General features: G+C 42.0%; 2 protein-coding genes across 2 annotated transcripts in view; one reads left to right on the plus strand and one right to left on the minus strand.

Annotated features, from left to right (window-relative positions):
• Positions 1–14549, plus strand: part of LOC129147526 (zinc finger protein 665-like) — a 331685-nt gene that overhangs the window by 52693 nt on the left and 264443 nt on the right.
• LOC129147739 (zinc finger protein 211-like) lies at positions 10565–14448 on the minus strand. Its single transcript, XM_054711037.1, has 3 exons — positions 14234–14448; positions 12629–12755; positions 10565–10590 (listed from the first exon to the last, which is right to left on the minus strand). Exons 1-3 carry the CDS (start codon positions 14417–14419, stop codon positions 10565–10567), a joined length of 339 nt encoding a protein of 112 aa, XP_054567012.1. The 5' UTR covers positions 14420–14448.

Here is a 14549-nt window from a genome sequence, read left to right on the forward strand (position 1 = left end):
CTCTGTAAAAAAAATCAGTAAAATGTATTTTTTTCTTTTAAAAAAGAGAAAATGCTCAAAAATCTTATCCTGGAATCCTGGCAATAAAGTAAGCGCCATCAATCATCTGCATGTCACATTCAGCCAATTGAGATTCAGGGAACTCAAGTGAGCCCCCTGGAGATTCCCAGGTGGGCGCACCACAATGAGACCTGAGTGCCCACAGCACCTGCCTCCCTGCAGCAGAGTCAGTGGCTTCTTATAGGTCCCATTTCTCACTAAAATGCTCCTGAAGACAAAGGTGCTTGTGGACATCGGGGGAGTGAGCAGTGCCTGGCCTGGGAATGTCTCCGCAGGCAGAGGATGGGTACCAGGAGACAGAAAGAGAGAAACATGAATAATAAGAGAGAATCATTGATCAGCTGCCTCCTACATTCCCCAAACTAGGGGATTTAGCCTGGGGCGCAGGTATGTGTCCTGATTGGGAATGGAACTATGAACTCCTGGATCATAAGTCCATGTGGATCCACTGATCCAATCTGGCTGGGCTATCTTCATTCATGTTTCTAACTCTCTCTCCCTCTCCCTTGCTCTATGAAATCCATAAAAATGATTTAAAAATACACTAAAATATTTATTAAAAAGTAAATTAAAACATATTATTTCAATACAAAAAAACTTTTATTTCCTAAAGCAAAAAAGGTACAAAATGAGTAAAATTCTAATATCCATCTTTGTTTTTCCAATGTCTTTTTATAAAAAACTTTCAGATTAAAAAAAAATATGGAATGCTTCATGAATTTGTGTGTCATCCTTGAACAGGGGCCATGTCTTTGTTAAGCCACCTCTTGGAGCCAGGTGTTCTGTATTTAGTCTCTGAGGTGGTGGAGGGAGAAGAGGAAGGGTGAAGGGAAGGGCTCTTTGCTAATATCTCCATGCCTAGAAGAAAGTTTTAGGTTATAACTATAGGTCTATATGCATTTTTGTAAAGTTCCTGTGTTTATTGTGGACAAGATTCTTTGGTTTGCAACATTGGAGCTTTTTAGATGTCCGGAAGTGATAATGTCTGATAAAAAGTAGAGCTAGTGGATTAACCAATTTGTAAATATCTTTTTGTTATAATTGTTAGAAAAGAGGCATCTTTGAACCATCTGAGAAATGAACATCAGGACTTGTTCATGTGAGGGGTGTGTGTGGATGTGCTCATATTCACATTGTGGTGATAACCACTGATGTGCGTGCATCTCTTTAGGCTGTGCTATAGGAATATGTTGTTAAGTACTTCAGTCAAAACTTGCCACCTTGCTAATAAAGTATAAATCATAATTCTCTTGGGAGCACTATACTTTGCATACTCTTGCATTGGTTCTCATTTTTAATGGAACATTAAGGGAATGCAGTATTTTCATTGTAATGTTGTGAGTATCTTTTATCTAGAGGTCTGTTGCTATTTTTTTCCTTTATGAAATTTTTGTCACCAAGTAAGGCAGGATTACAATTTCTTCCAGATTGAGTTGATGTAGGGTATTCTTGGTTATAAAAAATACTCATAGCTTTGGGACTTTGAAATGGTAAATATTCATGATGTGTGAGAAAGCATGATACAGAACTGTACCATCTTAATTACATAAAAATGAAAGCTTAGTTGTGTAGATACACAGGACTTAGAAGAACACATCAGACTGTAAACTGCTTGTGATTATGGATGGCTTTGTTCTTTGCTTGTGTATTTCAGTTTCCTATATATGCACATGTTAACTATAAAAAAATAAATGTTACTTTAAAAACCTAAAAAAAAAACTGTACATGACGGTGGTATATTCAAAGATATGAATATCCACCAGAGGCCTAGCCAATTTCGCTCTGGATAGAGCATCGGCCTGCAGACCAAAGGCTCCTGGGATCGATTCCAGTCAAAGGGAAGGACCTTGGTTGAAGACTCCTTCCCAGCCCGAGCCATAGTCACAGCTGATGCAGGAGGCAACCAATTGATGTGTTTCCTTCACATCAATATTTCTGTCTTTCCCTCTCTCTTCCACTCTCCAAAATAAAAATCAATGGAAAAATATCTTCTGGTGAGGATTAACAACAACAAAAAGAATGTCTATCAAAAAAAAAAGATGAGCTACTAATATATCTTTTAAAAGTCTCTAAGAATTTATAAAATAATAAATAAAGGTTAAAAATACTTAAGAAAAGCCAAGTTCTTTATTAAAATGGAAAGCAAATCCATGGTTACTAGGAAAGCTGTGAAGAATAGCAAACAGATTAAATGAACTTATAAAGCAACTACATACTCACAGATATTAACATAATTGAGTGTAATGATGGTCATTTTCTTTTTTGTTTTATATATTTTATTGATTTTTTTTACAGAGAGGAAGGGAGAGGGATAGAGAGTTAGAAACATCAAAGAGAGAAACATCGATCAGCTGCCTCCTGCACACCCCCCACTGGGGATGTGCCCGCAACCAAGGTACATGCCCTTGACCGGAATCAAACCTGGGACCCTTGAGTCCGCAGGCCGATGCTCTATCCACTGAGCCAAAACGGTTTCGGCTAATGATGGTCATTTTCATGCACATGTCAAGATTTATGAAACACCACACTAAACAAATGCAATTTACTCATTACAGCTATTAAAAGAATGGTTCACAGACTCTATGGCGTCACACGTGGAGACATTGGCGGTTGAAAGTGCGGATGTGTACATCTCTCCAAGAGCTCATATAGTGATGGCTGCTACAATGGGGGTCCTTGAACCTACGAAGACGTCAAGTTTCACATGTGGAGGAACAATATCCATCAACACTTCCTGTCTCTTGGCCATGTTTCCATTGCTCTATGAGGTTCCATTTAAGCCCTTCGAAAAGTACATCAGTAAGATATGTACACATATAATACCTTAATAAAAAAAAAAAAAAAAAAAAGTACATCAAACCGGATAGAGGTGTGCCAGGGAAAGATGGAAGAGCTGCACGGTGGGACCATTCAGTGGACAGTGACTCCGAGATCAACTTGAAAATTGTAAAAATTGCCCAAACCGGTTTGGCTCAGTGGATAGAGTGTCGGCCTGAGGACTGAAGGGTCCCAGGTTTGATATTGGTCAAGGGCATGTACCTTGGTTGCAGGCACATCCCCAGTGGGGGGTGTGCAGGAGGCAGCTGATCGATGTTTCTCTCTCATCGATGTCTCTAACTCTCTATCCCTCTCCCTTCCTCTCTGTAAAAAATTAATAAAATATATATTTAAAAAAAAAAAGAAAATTGTAAAAATCGCACTGTCTCTTATGTTTCATGTCGCCAGGAGACCACAACAGAATCCGAAAACGCAGGTAAATAAAAGATTCAACGCCTTACATGCCACTGTCTTTCCCAACAAACAAGCTCCTGCCATCGAGTTGGATCCAACTTTGGATATTAAAGGAACAGCAGGTTGGATGATTCAGGAAGGATTAGACCAAAAGATATTGAACGTTCTCTTGTTCATACCAGATGACACACTTCCCGGAAAGACCTCTCAAGCATTCATCACGCAACTTAAGCTTTTCTCCACCTTTTCAGAGATGACTCCCTGTGTAGTCATAAAGGCCCTGATAAATGACGGAATTGATCATGTGATGACATTAAGAACAGTTGCAGATGATGCTGCTAAATTAGTGATGGTGGAGAGAGCTTATGGAAAAACACACAAAAGAGAGGTTTCCATATCTGAAAATTTTGCGATTAGGTCATGAACGCATTGTTCCTTAAGCCTTTCCTAATCTCTTCAAAGCAGCAACTCTTTGGAAACGGAAAAGGGATGGAACCTTCAGAGACTATCGGATAACAAAGGATTTGCAGTCTGAAGTGTCCGAACAGGACCTTGAAGAAGCACTATTAATGCCACCACAAAAGAAGAGAGGTGCATCGAATGTGACAGTTTAAGAATCGTCTATGGGATCAGTGCTGAGGAAGTGGACAGGCTGATGGGCATCTCTGTTCCTAACACCGAAACAGAACACAGATCTGAGCCAACGGTGATGAAGGACCAAGACCTACCAATAACATCTAGAGACCTTCGGCAAATGATACAAACACTTGGGCAACTGGTCAACAAACAGGATGAAATTCTTAATCGTCTACCTCCAAGATAAATAGTCATCAATCTTTTTTTTTTTAAATATATTTTATTGATTTTTTTACAGAGAGGGAGAGGGATAGAGAGCTAGAAACATCAATGAGAAACATCGACCAGCTGCCTCCTGCACAACCCCTATCAGGGATGTGCCCGCAACCAATGTACATGCCCTTGACTGGAATCGAACCCGGGACCTTTCAATCCGCAGGCCGACGCTCTATCCACTGAGCCAAACCGGTTTCGGCAATAGTCATCAATCTTGAAATACACAACTACCTCAAGTTTTACAGATTAAAGAAAAAAAAAAAAAAAGAATGGTTCACGATAAAAGAAATATACTTTCACCGATTTTGGGATAGGTTTGGCAACTCTATACTCAATTCACATACTTATGCCCTCTGGGCAAGTCTTGGTGACAGAAAATGTAACAAACAATGAAGAACTTTCACCCAAATCCACTGGAATGCTTACTGGGTCACAAAAGCCACATCTCAGGCCTAAAAGACACCCTTTCTTTTCCTCTTAGTTTTGCTGCCAGAGCACCAATGGCTCTGATGGGAACATCTGAGAAGCTATAGGAAGCCACCAACCTCTTTATTATAATCAATGACAATGACTGTTCCACAGAAGATAAACAAACCTGGAGTCCCTCATGTGTATACACACAGCTCCTGTAGTCTTTTCATCAAAAAAATTTCTGGCCGAAACCGGTTTGGCTCAGTGGATAGAGCGTCGGCCTGTGGACTGAAGGGTCCCAGGTTCGATTCCGGTCGGGGGCATGTGCCTTGGTAGCGGGCATATCCCCAGAGGGGGTTGTGCGGGAGGCAGCTGATCGATATTTTTAGCTATCTATCCCTCTTCCTTCCTCTCTGTAAAAAATAAAAAAACAAAAAACAAAAAAACTCACAGAAAGATACCTTCAGTTCCAAGACATGAAATGACTGAGAGAGAAAAAAAAAAATTTCTGGGTGCAGGTTTAGATGAAGACCTTCCATCTACTGGGCTACAGTCTCAACCAACAAGAGGTCAGTGTTTCTGCAGTGAAAGGGTTTCTCCTCACTGCAATGGTCCTCCAACCAGTGACCATCACCCATGGAATAGAAAGTATCAGGGCACATGGCCCTCTGCAACACCTGGGCAGGAGGTTCCCTCCAAATGTCATAGCTCCCTTGAAAATAAGAAAAAAATTCATGCTGCTTGCAGAAATATTTGAGGTTGTTACAGCTACCCCCTCTTTGGAGTGATCTCTGTGTCTCAAAATATTCATCTTCACATGAGGACTAGAGACTCCACAGAGTTTCCTGAGAATTTAGGAGCAGCAATGTAAATTTGGCAAAAACTGCTGAGCTAATTTCTGCACCATAGTCTTCCCCGAAGGGCAAAAAATGTTTGAGGCCGCATAAAAGTTTTTCACATCACCGTGCTTGAAGAGCCCAGATCTTCTTGAAAACTCACCCATAAAGTCAATACAACACCCAACATTAAAGCAGTCTTAGGAAAAACCCTTCATTATTTTTCAAAGAAAGAGACCTAAGACTGGCAGTTCTCCTGTTGATGACTTAGGCACACAATAAACTCATCATTAGCATCTAGGGAAAGTGTGTCCCTGAATATGGCAGTTCTGCAACATTATGTCCACTGAGGCCAACAGTATTCATTCCTATGTGGCTACTTTAGATAAGGAAACAAGTAAGAATCAAGGGCTCAGGTATTCCTAATTTTCTTCATCAAATTAGACGATAGAGGTAGCTTCCCTGGGCACATGAGGATGGTGATTGAGGCCATCTGAAGGGACCTTATAAATGGTTCAGTTGAAATACCTTCAGCAACAGGAATATGCAATTACATACAGCGGGCACGAAAACTCTGATGTTGGAAAGTACAACATTAATACATATGGTTCCAACATAAATACTAACAAACACATATACCAACAAACACAAATACCAACAAAAACAGTTGAGGGAAGTTACATAATGTAGGTGATTAAAGCTATGAGATATAATTCAGCATGCGATTTCACATATTTTCTTATACAATAGTTAAGACCTAACTAAGAAACTACATTTCCTGCACATACAAGAAATTTTTCACATTCGGACATTTTTGTGTAGAGCAAATTTGCAAATTAGGTTGAGAGATAACTCACTTTACTTGCACTCTTAACAGCTTGCTCCAGTGTGAACTCTCTGATGATATCGAAGAGCATTGATACTTGTAAAATATGTCCCACATACACTGCATTTATAAGGCTTTTCTCCAGTGTGAATTCTCTGATGTTGATGAAGGTTGGAATTACTTCTGAAAGATTTTCTACATTCTCTACATTTGTAAGGCTTTTCTCCTGTGTGAACTCTTTGATGACATTGGAAACTAGTTCTATAGGTAAAAGATTTTGAACATTCACTACACTTATAAGGCTTTTCTCCAGTGTGAATTCTCTCATGACTACGAAGGTGGCTGCTAATGGTAAAAGTTTTCCTACATTCACCGCATTGATAAGGCTTTTCTCCTGTGTGAACTCTCTGATGACGTCGGAGACTAGTTGTATGGGTAAAAGATTTTGAACATTCACTACACGTATAAGGCTTTTCTCCAGTGTGAACTCTCTCATGACTACGAAGGTGGCTCCTAGTGGTAAAAGTTTTCCTACATTCACCGCATTGATAAGGCTTTTCTCCATTGTGAACTCTCTGATGATACTGGAAACCATTAAAACTTGTAAAAGATTTCCCACATTCACTGCATTTATAAGGATTTTCTCCTGCGTGAACTCTCTGATGACATTGGAAACTAGTTCTAAGGGTAAAAGATTCTGAACATTCACTACACTTATAAGGCTTTTCTCCAGTGTGAACTCTCTCATGACTACGAAGGTGGCTCCTAGTGGTAAAAGTTTTCCTACATTCACCGCATTGATAAGGCTTTTCTCCTGTGTGAACTTTCTGATGATACTGGAGACCATTAAAACTTGTAAAAGATTTCCCACATTCACTGCATTTATAAGGCTTTTCTCCAGTGTGAACTCTCTGATGACTATGAAGGTGGGTGTTAGTGGTAAAAGATTTCCCACATTCACTGCATTTATAAGGCTTTTCTCCTGTGTGAACTCTCTGATGATATTGGAGACTAGTTCTACGGGTAAAAGATTTTGAACATTCACTACACTTATAAGGCTTTTCTCCAGTGTGAATTCTCTCATGACTACGAAGGTGGCTGCTAGTGGTAAAAGTTTTCCTACATTCACCGCATTGATAAGGCTTTTCTCCTGTGTGAACTCTCTGATGTCTACGAAGGTAGCTGTTTCTGTTAAAAGATTTTCCACATTCACTGCATTTATAAGGCTTTTCTCCTGTGTGAACTCTCTGATGATAATAAAGGCAAAAACGATTTGGAAAAGATTTCCCACATTCAGAGCACTCAAAACATCGATTTTCAACATGGACACCTATTTCCTGAATAAACGTTTGGGTGCAACTATTGTCTTTCTTACATTCTTCCCTTTGAAATGTCATCCCATGTGTTGAAATAGCATTTGGACTGTCCCTGTTGAGAGTAGTCTTTAGGTGGAGATGTCCTGATTCGGTAAGGACACCCTGCCCAACCTCCCCACATGTGAAACAATTCTGGGACACATTGAAATTGCAACTGTTTGCACATAAGATCTTTTCCATACCTCTAGTGAACGTCTTCTCTCTCACATGCTGTTGGTCAACTTTTAAACAGAAGTAAAATTGTTTTGCACATGCCCCGCATCTCAACAGTATCTGTCCATGCTGTGTTCCCTGCAGCTCCATCACATGGAAAATGTTTCCCAAGACGAGTCCACAACTCTCACAGGGGTGGCTCTTCTGAGAAGACAAGGCTACCGTGGGATTCCTTGCCTGTGACACTCTTACTGAAACCTTCTGTTTTGTTTGTGCCTCCACCATCTCTGCTCCACAGCAGCAACCTGAACAAGAGGAAAGGAAGGTGAAGTACATGTTGACCTTATGAAAACAGAGTATCTTCATCACAAATGTTTCTGTCATGACTAGGCTTGATTCCAAAGAAACATTGTTAAGAAAAGTGAGGTATACTCTGAGGAAATTGCTCTTATACATGTGGCCCCAAAAGTCAGTCGATGATGAAAAGCTCACCAAGAGAGGGACAGAAGAACAGGATGGGATACAAAGACAAGAAGGCTCTACTCATTGTTCCTGCACAAACGGATTCCTTTAGGATCTTACATGCTGAGCATGTGAGTCTGTGTAGAAAAAGTTATAGCTGCTCAAAGCCACAAAAAGTAATTGTATTAGAGCACGTGATGTTCAACGTCAATTTAATAATATGTGTGCACTCCAAGGTACTGCAAGCATGGACCAATGTTGGTTTGCAGTAAAGAGAGACTTGTGAAAGAGGTAGAGGTACAAAGTCCTAAGTTAAGGTTACAAGGAATCTCAGTAAAAATGATCGCTATTAGAACTCAGTAGTTGGCAAAGTATCAATAACCACAAACAGGCATAACTGGGTGAGGAATGGGCAACTGTAAGCAAACACTGGATTTCCCGCTATGAATGTAACAATGGCCAGCCAAGAATTCCTCCCAGTGGCCCTTCACCAAGGCAAGACCGCCTGTGGGACCACTGTGTCATTCATAAAGTCGTGTTTCTTCTGTGATGCACAAATGATTCTTCCCCTTAAACCCATTTGAGCCATTACATGGGATAAATGATGCAAATCTTCAAAGAAAAACAGAACAGTTGGATGGTCAAAATTATGGTAGACCAACAAAGGACAAATGAGATCACAGACAAAAGACCTATGTGAGTGACATCAGCAAGATGGCAGGATCAGAGATATGAGCATCCTCCCCCATCCCAGTGTAAGTAGACAGCTATCAATGACCAAACCATTGCATAGGAAATGGGAATAAGAGTACCATGAAAACGAACAGGATTACAGAACACAAATAACAGAGAATTGTATCGAAGTAATGTTAAAAAAAAAAAAAAAGACTGGTTAAACAAAGATATTTGAAGATACCTACAGTAAAAAAGAAAAAAAAAAAGGGGGTCAGAGATACATCCACAAGCCACTGTGCTTCTGCTACCATTGACCCTAGTGCCCTCTTCTTCAAAAAATACTGGAAAATTTTATGTTTACAAACCACAGAATGCCTTCGCACGTATGAATTACTTGATTGGAGCAAAGTCCTGCGTACAGAAGGGTCAAGGATTCAATTACCAGCCAAGGCACATATCAGTATGTGGGTTCCACTTCCAGTTAGCTTGTGTGAAAAAGGCAGCCGATTGCTTTTTCTCCCTCACAATGATGTTTCTCTCTCTCTCTCTCTCCATGTCTCCTCATCTATATGTGAAACCAATAAATAATAAATAAATAAATAGCCAAAACCGGTTTGGCTCAGTGGATAGAGCGTCAGCCTTCGGACTGAAAAGTCCCAGGTTTGATTCCAGTCAAGGGCATATACATTGGTTTCGGGCACATCTCCGGTAGGGGGTGTGCAAGAGACAGCTGATCAATGTTTCTCTCTCATCACTGTTTCTAGCTCTCTATCCCTTTCTCTTCCTCTTTGTAAAAAATCAATCAAATAAATAAATAAATAAATTCAAAAAAGCCAAATGCAAAAGGGAATTCAAAAAACTCTAGAGACAAAGTAAATAACAACACAACCTATCAAAAATCATGTATAAAATTCAGAAGATGTAATTCAAAGAGGAAATTTTATAGGGTTAAGTGACTACATTATTAAAAAATATGTGAAAAAAAAATATGTGAAAAAATCTAACATGTCATCTCAAGAATCTTGAAATAAAACAAGAAAGCAAACCCAAAGGTGGCAAATTAATGAAATAATTTGAACAAGCATCAACAAAAGGGAGATAAGACAATATAAAGAATAACTAAAAGGTAATTTCTAAAAAAGTAGAAAAATGGGCAAACCTTGAGCTAGACTAAATCAAAACACAAAAACAAGCCTCAAGTTAATGAAAAAAGAAATGAAAGATGACATTACACTTGACACTTGAAGCATAAAGCATCATAAGAGATGTTGACTTTAGCAGATGACATGACCCTCCATGGAGAAATTTGTCAACTTCCCATATGAGCTTCTGAAATGAATAAACAAATGCAGAGCCCTGGCCAGGTAGCTCACTTGTTCAGTGTGCGGTCCTGATGCACCAAGGTTGTGGGTTTGATCCCCCATCAGAGCACATGTAGGGGACAACCAATGAATGCTTAGATGGGGAGAACAGCACATCAATGTTTCCCTCTTTCTCTGTCTCCCTTCCTGTCTCTAAAAATCAATAAATAAAGGTTGACCAGTATAGGTCAGTAATTGACCATCGACCTATGACCTTTCAGATCATCAATCCATTGCTGGTCAGGGGACATGCACAGGTTGCCAGCCCAATCTCCAGTGGGGGAAGCAGCGGGTCAATGACTTTCTTTCATCTTCATGTTTCTATCTCTCTCTCCTTCTCTTCCTCTCTGAAATCAAGAAAACATATTTTCAAAATAAATCAATAAACAATTTAAACAAGAAATAAAGAGCCCTGGCCCGTGTTGCTTAGTGCTGAGAGTGCCTGCGTGTACACTTGAAGGTCATGGGTTACATTCCCAGTAAGGGGCAGGTATGTGTGTTTCAGGTTGAATCACACCTCTTAATGGGGGCACATGTGGGAGGCAACCAGTTGATGTCTCTGTCTGTCTGTCTCTCTCTCTTCCTCTCCTCTCTTTGCCTCTCTCTTTAAGAAAATAAAAATTCACGGAAAAATATTCTGACTGTTCAGGTAAACATAAAGCAAGAATAAAGAACTGAGTTCAGAAGAGTTATGGGAAGCCCTAACTGGTTTGGCTCAGTGGATGGAGCATCAGCCTGCAGAGTGAAGGCTTGTTCAAGTATTTCTTATTTCATTAACTTGGGTTCGATTCCGGTCAAGCGCATGTACCTTGGTTGCGGGCACATACCCAGTGGGGAGTGTGCGGGAGGCAGCTGATAAATGTTTCTCTCTCACTGATGTCTCTAACTCTATTCCTCTCCCTTCCTCTCTAAAAAAATCAATAAAACATATTTTCAAAAAAGAGAGAAAAGTTATGGGAGTGTAGATACAACATGGCGGTGTAGGCAAAGGCCTATACTTGCTGCCTCCCACAACCAAATCAAAATCACAACTAAAATACAGAACAACCATCAGCCAGAACCGCTGGACACCTGGCTGAATGGAAGTCTTACGACTATAGGAGTAAAGAACACTGAGACCAGTAGGAGGTGCGCAGGCATGGCAGGTTGCTGGAGAAACACAGACACATACATCAACAGAATAGAAGAGAAAACACAAAAATAAACCCAGGCACAGCCATTCAAGTAATCTTTGCCAAAGCTGCAAGACATAGAAGAAGGGAAAGATACAGTTTCTTCAATGAATGGTGCTGGGGAAATCAATACTCACATGTAAACACAACAATACTGGACATTGCTGATAAAATGCAACTGAACCTGCATGACAGAAATTAATGTCAGCCCTAAAACTAAAACTCTTCAGGACAAATTTAGAGAAAAAGTTTTAGAGGTTAGTTTTGGACAGGATTTTCTGAATGTGACACCAACCACCACTCAAAATAGAAAAAACAAACAGTCCAGATTGCAACAAATAAAGAAATAAAGCTTATTCACAGCACAACAGCAATAATCAAAATGAAATAAAAAGAAATCTAAAGAACAGAAGAAAATACTTGCAAATCCTATGAAGGAATCGCTTGCAGAGAATGTGGATTCAGTTCGGATCAGCACAATAAAGCGAATATTGCAATATGGAAAGAAATTCACACAAATAGGTGGAGTTCCCAGGGAATAATAAAGGTATGTTAATACCATAGTGCAGGCTAATAACAATGCAATGACAGTCTGAAAAGCAAACTTGATATCACTTCATTACAGATACATTATTCTAAGCACCAGTACAAGCATCTGAGCTGCTAGAAACAAGGTGGCACTAGGCCTGCTGAAGGCTGGGCTGTCAAAAACATGGACTTTGTAGAAAAGCAGGTGTGGGTAGCAATAACTGCAAAGCACAATTAAGCATATGCATCAGTATGTGTTCCTGTATCTTATAAGCATTTAATATATAAAATATACAAGGTCATCAATAGAATGTTTCACACAAAAAATAGGTATAAACCAGGATTAGGATGTAGAAACATTTCTTCAAAAAAATAGGTACAAGTGACCAACAGGAATATAGAAAATTATTTCCTCTCATAAAAAAGTGGAATCCCTCAGGCTTCCTGCAACACTACCAACCACAAGTCCTTCCCTGTGAACGTAGTACAGCGGGGAGAACTGGGACTTCAGGAATAGAAGGGAGCAGGGGAAACAGACCCACCCTCCCCAGGACAGCAACTACCCAGGAAACTGGAAAATCAAGCAGAACCACAGTCTACATGGGAGGACACAGCACAGCCTGGGGGATGGGGCCTGGGAAATCCCAAAGCCAAGTCCAGGTCACTGTGAGAGTGAGGGTCTTACCCAGCGAGGATACAAGTTCAAAGTTCTCCAGCATCACATTCAGGTACAGCTGTCTCTGACCCTCATCAAGGAGGCTCCATTCCTTCCTGGAGAAGTACAGGGCAATGTCCTCAAAGGTCACGCCAACCTGTCAGAATGGAGACCATTGACACCAGAGTTTCTCTGTGAGAATCAGTAATTCTCCTGACACATCCCCACCCTCAACCTCCTCCAGGGCACCCGGTTAGTGTGGACACCAGGCCCTAATGCCAGTGCAGGCTGCTCTCTCATCACAGTCCCATTACTCACTGGGGTTGCCCTCAGCAGAGCAGCTGGGTTGGGTGGGAAGGATTGGGGGAGGGAAGGAGAGAGAGCAATGCCATTGAAGGTCTGGGCGATGCCTGCAGGGCCCCAGCCTTCCCGCCAAGCAATCCCACTGCAGTCCCCTAGATCATGCCTCCAAGACACAGCCAAGCGTGGGTTTATGCTACACCTTTAAGTCCACACACCAGGACCAGGGAACAATCGGTTCACACTTCCTCCAGATGTGCACACCACTGGGTAACCTTTAACCTTGTGGACCAAAGGGGCCACATGCTGACCTGACAAGCTCAGGGGAGGCCTGCATGGCAGTCCTGCAAACTCAGAGACCTAAAGGAACCATAGGATGGTCTGAAATTAAACTTTAACTAAAGGCAGTGATGGTGGGCAGTTACCTCCTAGGCCGGTATCTTCACTGACAAGGTCAACCTTTTCCTTAACTGAGCCTATCTGTGTTTTTGCAACTATGATTACACACCCATGAAATATCTGGGTAACTTGTAACTTCCCTTTTTCTGAAGGGCCTGGGGCACAACCCAATGTGGTGGGTGACAGGACAAATACCACAAATTCCTTCATTATCTTGTTAATTGTTCCTGCACCCACCTAAGTACGTGTCCATCATTTTACTTTTTATTTAATCTCAGGGGTATCCCATCGCTTTGCTTTATCCAACCTCCTTAATCCATCACCAATGAATTTCATGTAACCCACCTATGTCCCTCCTGTGACTGCAATGTACAAATACACATGTAACCCGCCATTCTGGGGATCCTTAGCTCAGTTCATTGTGGTTCTGCTTCCCGGCATATGTGTACAGTTTGGCTCAAATAAACTCACAAAAATTCTTTAACTACGTTAATAACCTCTTCCCATCTTCAGCACCCTGGTTCACTCCCTCAGCTCTGCCCCCTTCCTGCTCCAATGCCACTGGATCTCGCTGGACTCACCCATGAACCTGGCACATGGCATGGAGAGAAGCTTGTCTCCCAGCCGGGTCCAGGACCACCCCCGGCCTCTGAGGGACCCCACAGCCGGGAAAGCCCCAATGAGGCTGTGCCGTCCTCCCTGCAGCCTCTGATCTGTCCGCCCATCCTCACAGCCCACACCCTCAGGGAACCTCAGATGCCAGTCAGCCCTGTCCTCTCCGCCCCGCACTGGCTGTGCCTCAGAAGCCACAACGCTCCTCTCCCCTCCGCCTTCCTCACGGTCCTCCACGCGGACTGAGCTGCCGGACGTGACAGATGCCCCTCAGGCTGTGGTGTCTGTGAAGGAGGAAGTGAGGCCTGGGGGACTGGAACTCACCTCAGCTCGTTTCCTCAGCGCGGGCGCCGCCATTGCTCTCTGTGGGCCGAGCGGGGCGGGAGCGGCGGGAGTAGAAGCCGCTGCAGGAATGGCGGTGCCTGTCCCGGCCCTGGCGTGGGTCCGGGCGGCGACTCCGAGCTTCAATCCCCAGTGTGAGCTGTGAGCACCACGGGAGGCTCCGTCCATGGGCTGTGAGGCGGGGAACACCACTCTTCAGCCTTAGCTGGACTCTGAGCCCAGGAGCTCCTGACCGCCTCAGACAAAAGTATCAGAAAACAAACTCCCGCCAAGAGGACTACTGGTCCCGCCCTACAGA

The sequence above is a fragment of the Eptesicus fuscus genome, chromosome 21 (genome assembly GCF_027574615.1).
Source record: "Eptesicus fuscus isolate TK198812 chromosome 21, DD_ASM_mEF_20220401, whole genome shotgun sequence".
Taxonomy (NCBI): Eukaryota; Metazoa; Chordata; class Mammalia; order Chiroptera; family Vespertilionidae; genus Eptesicus; species Eptesicus fuscus.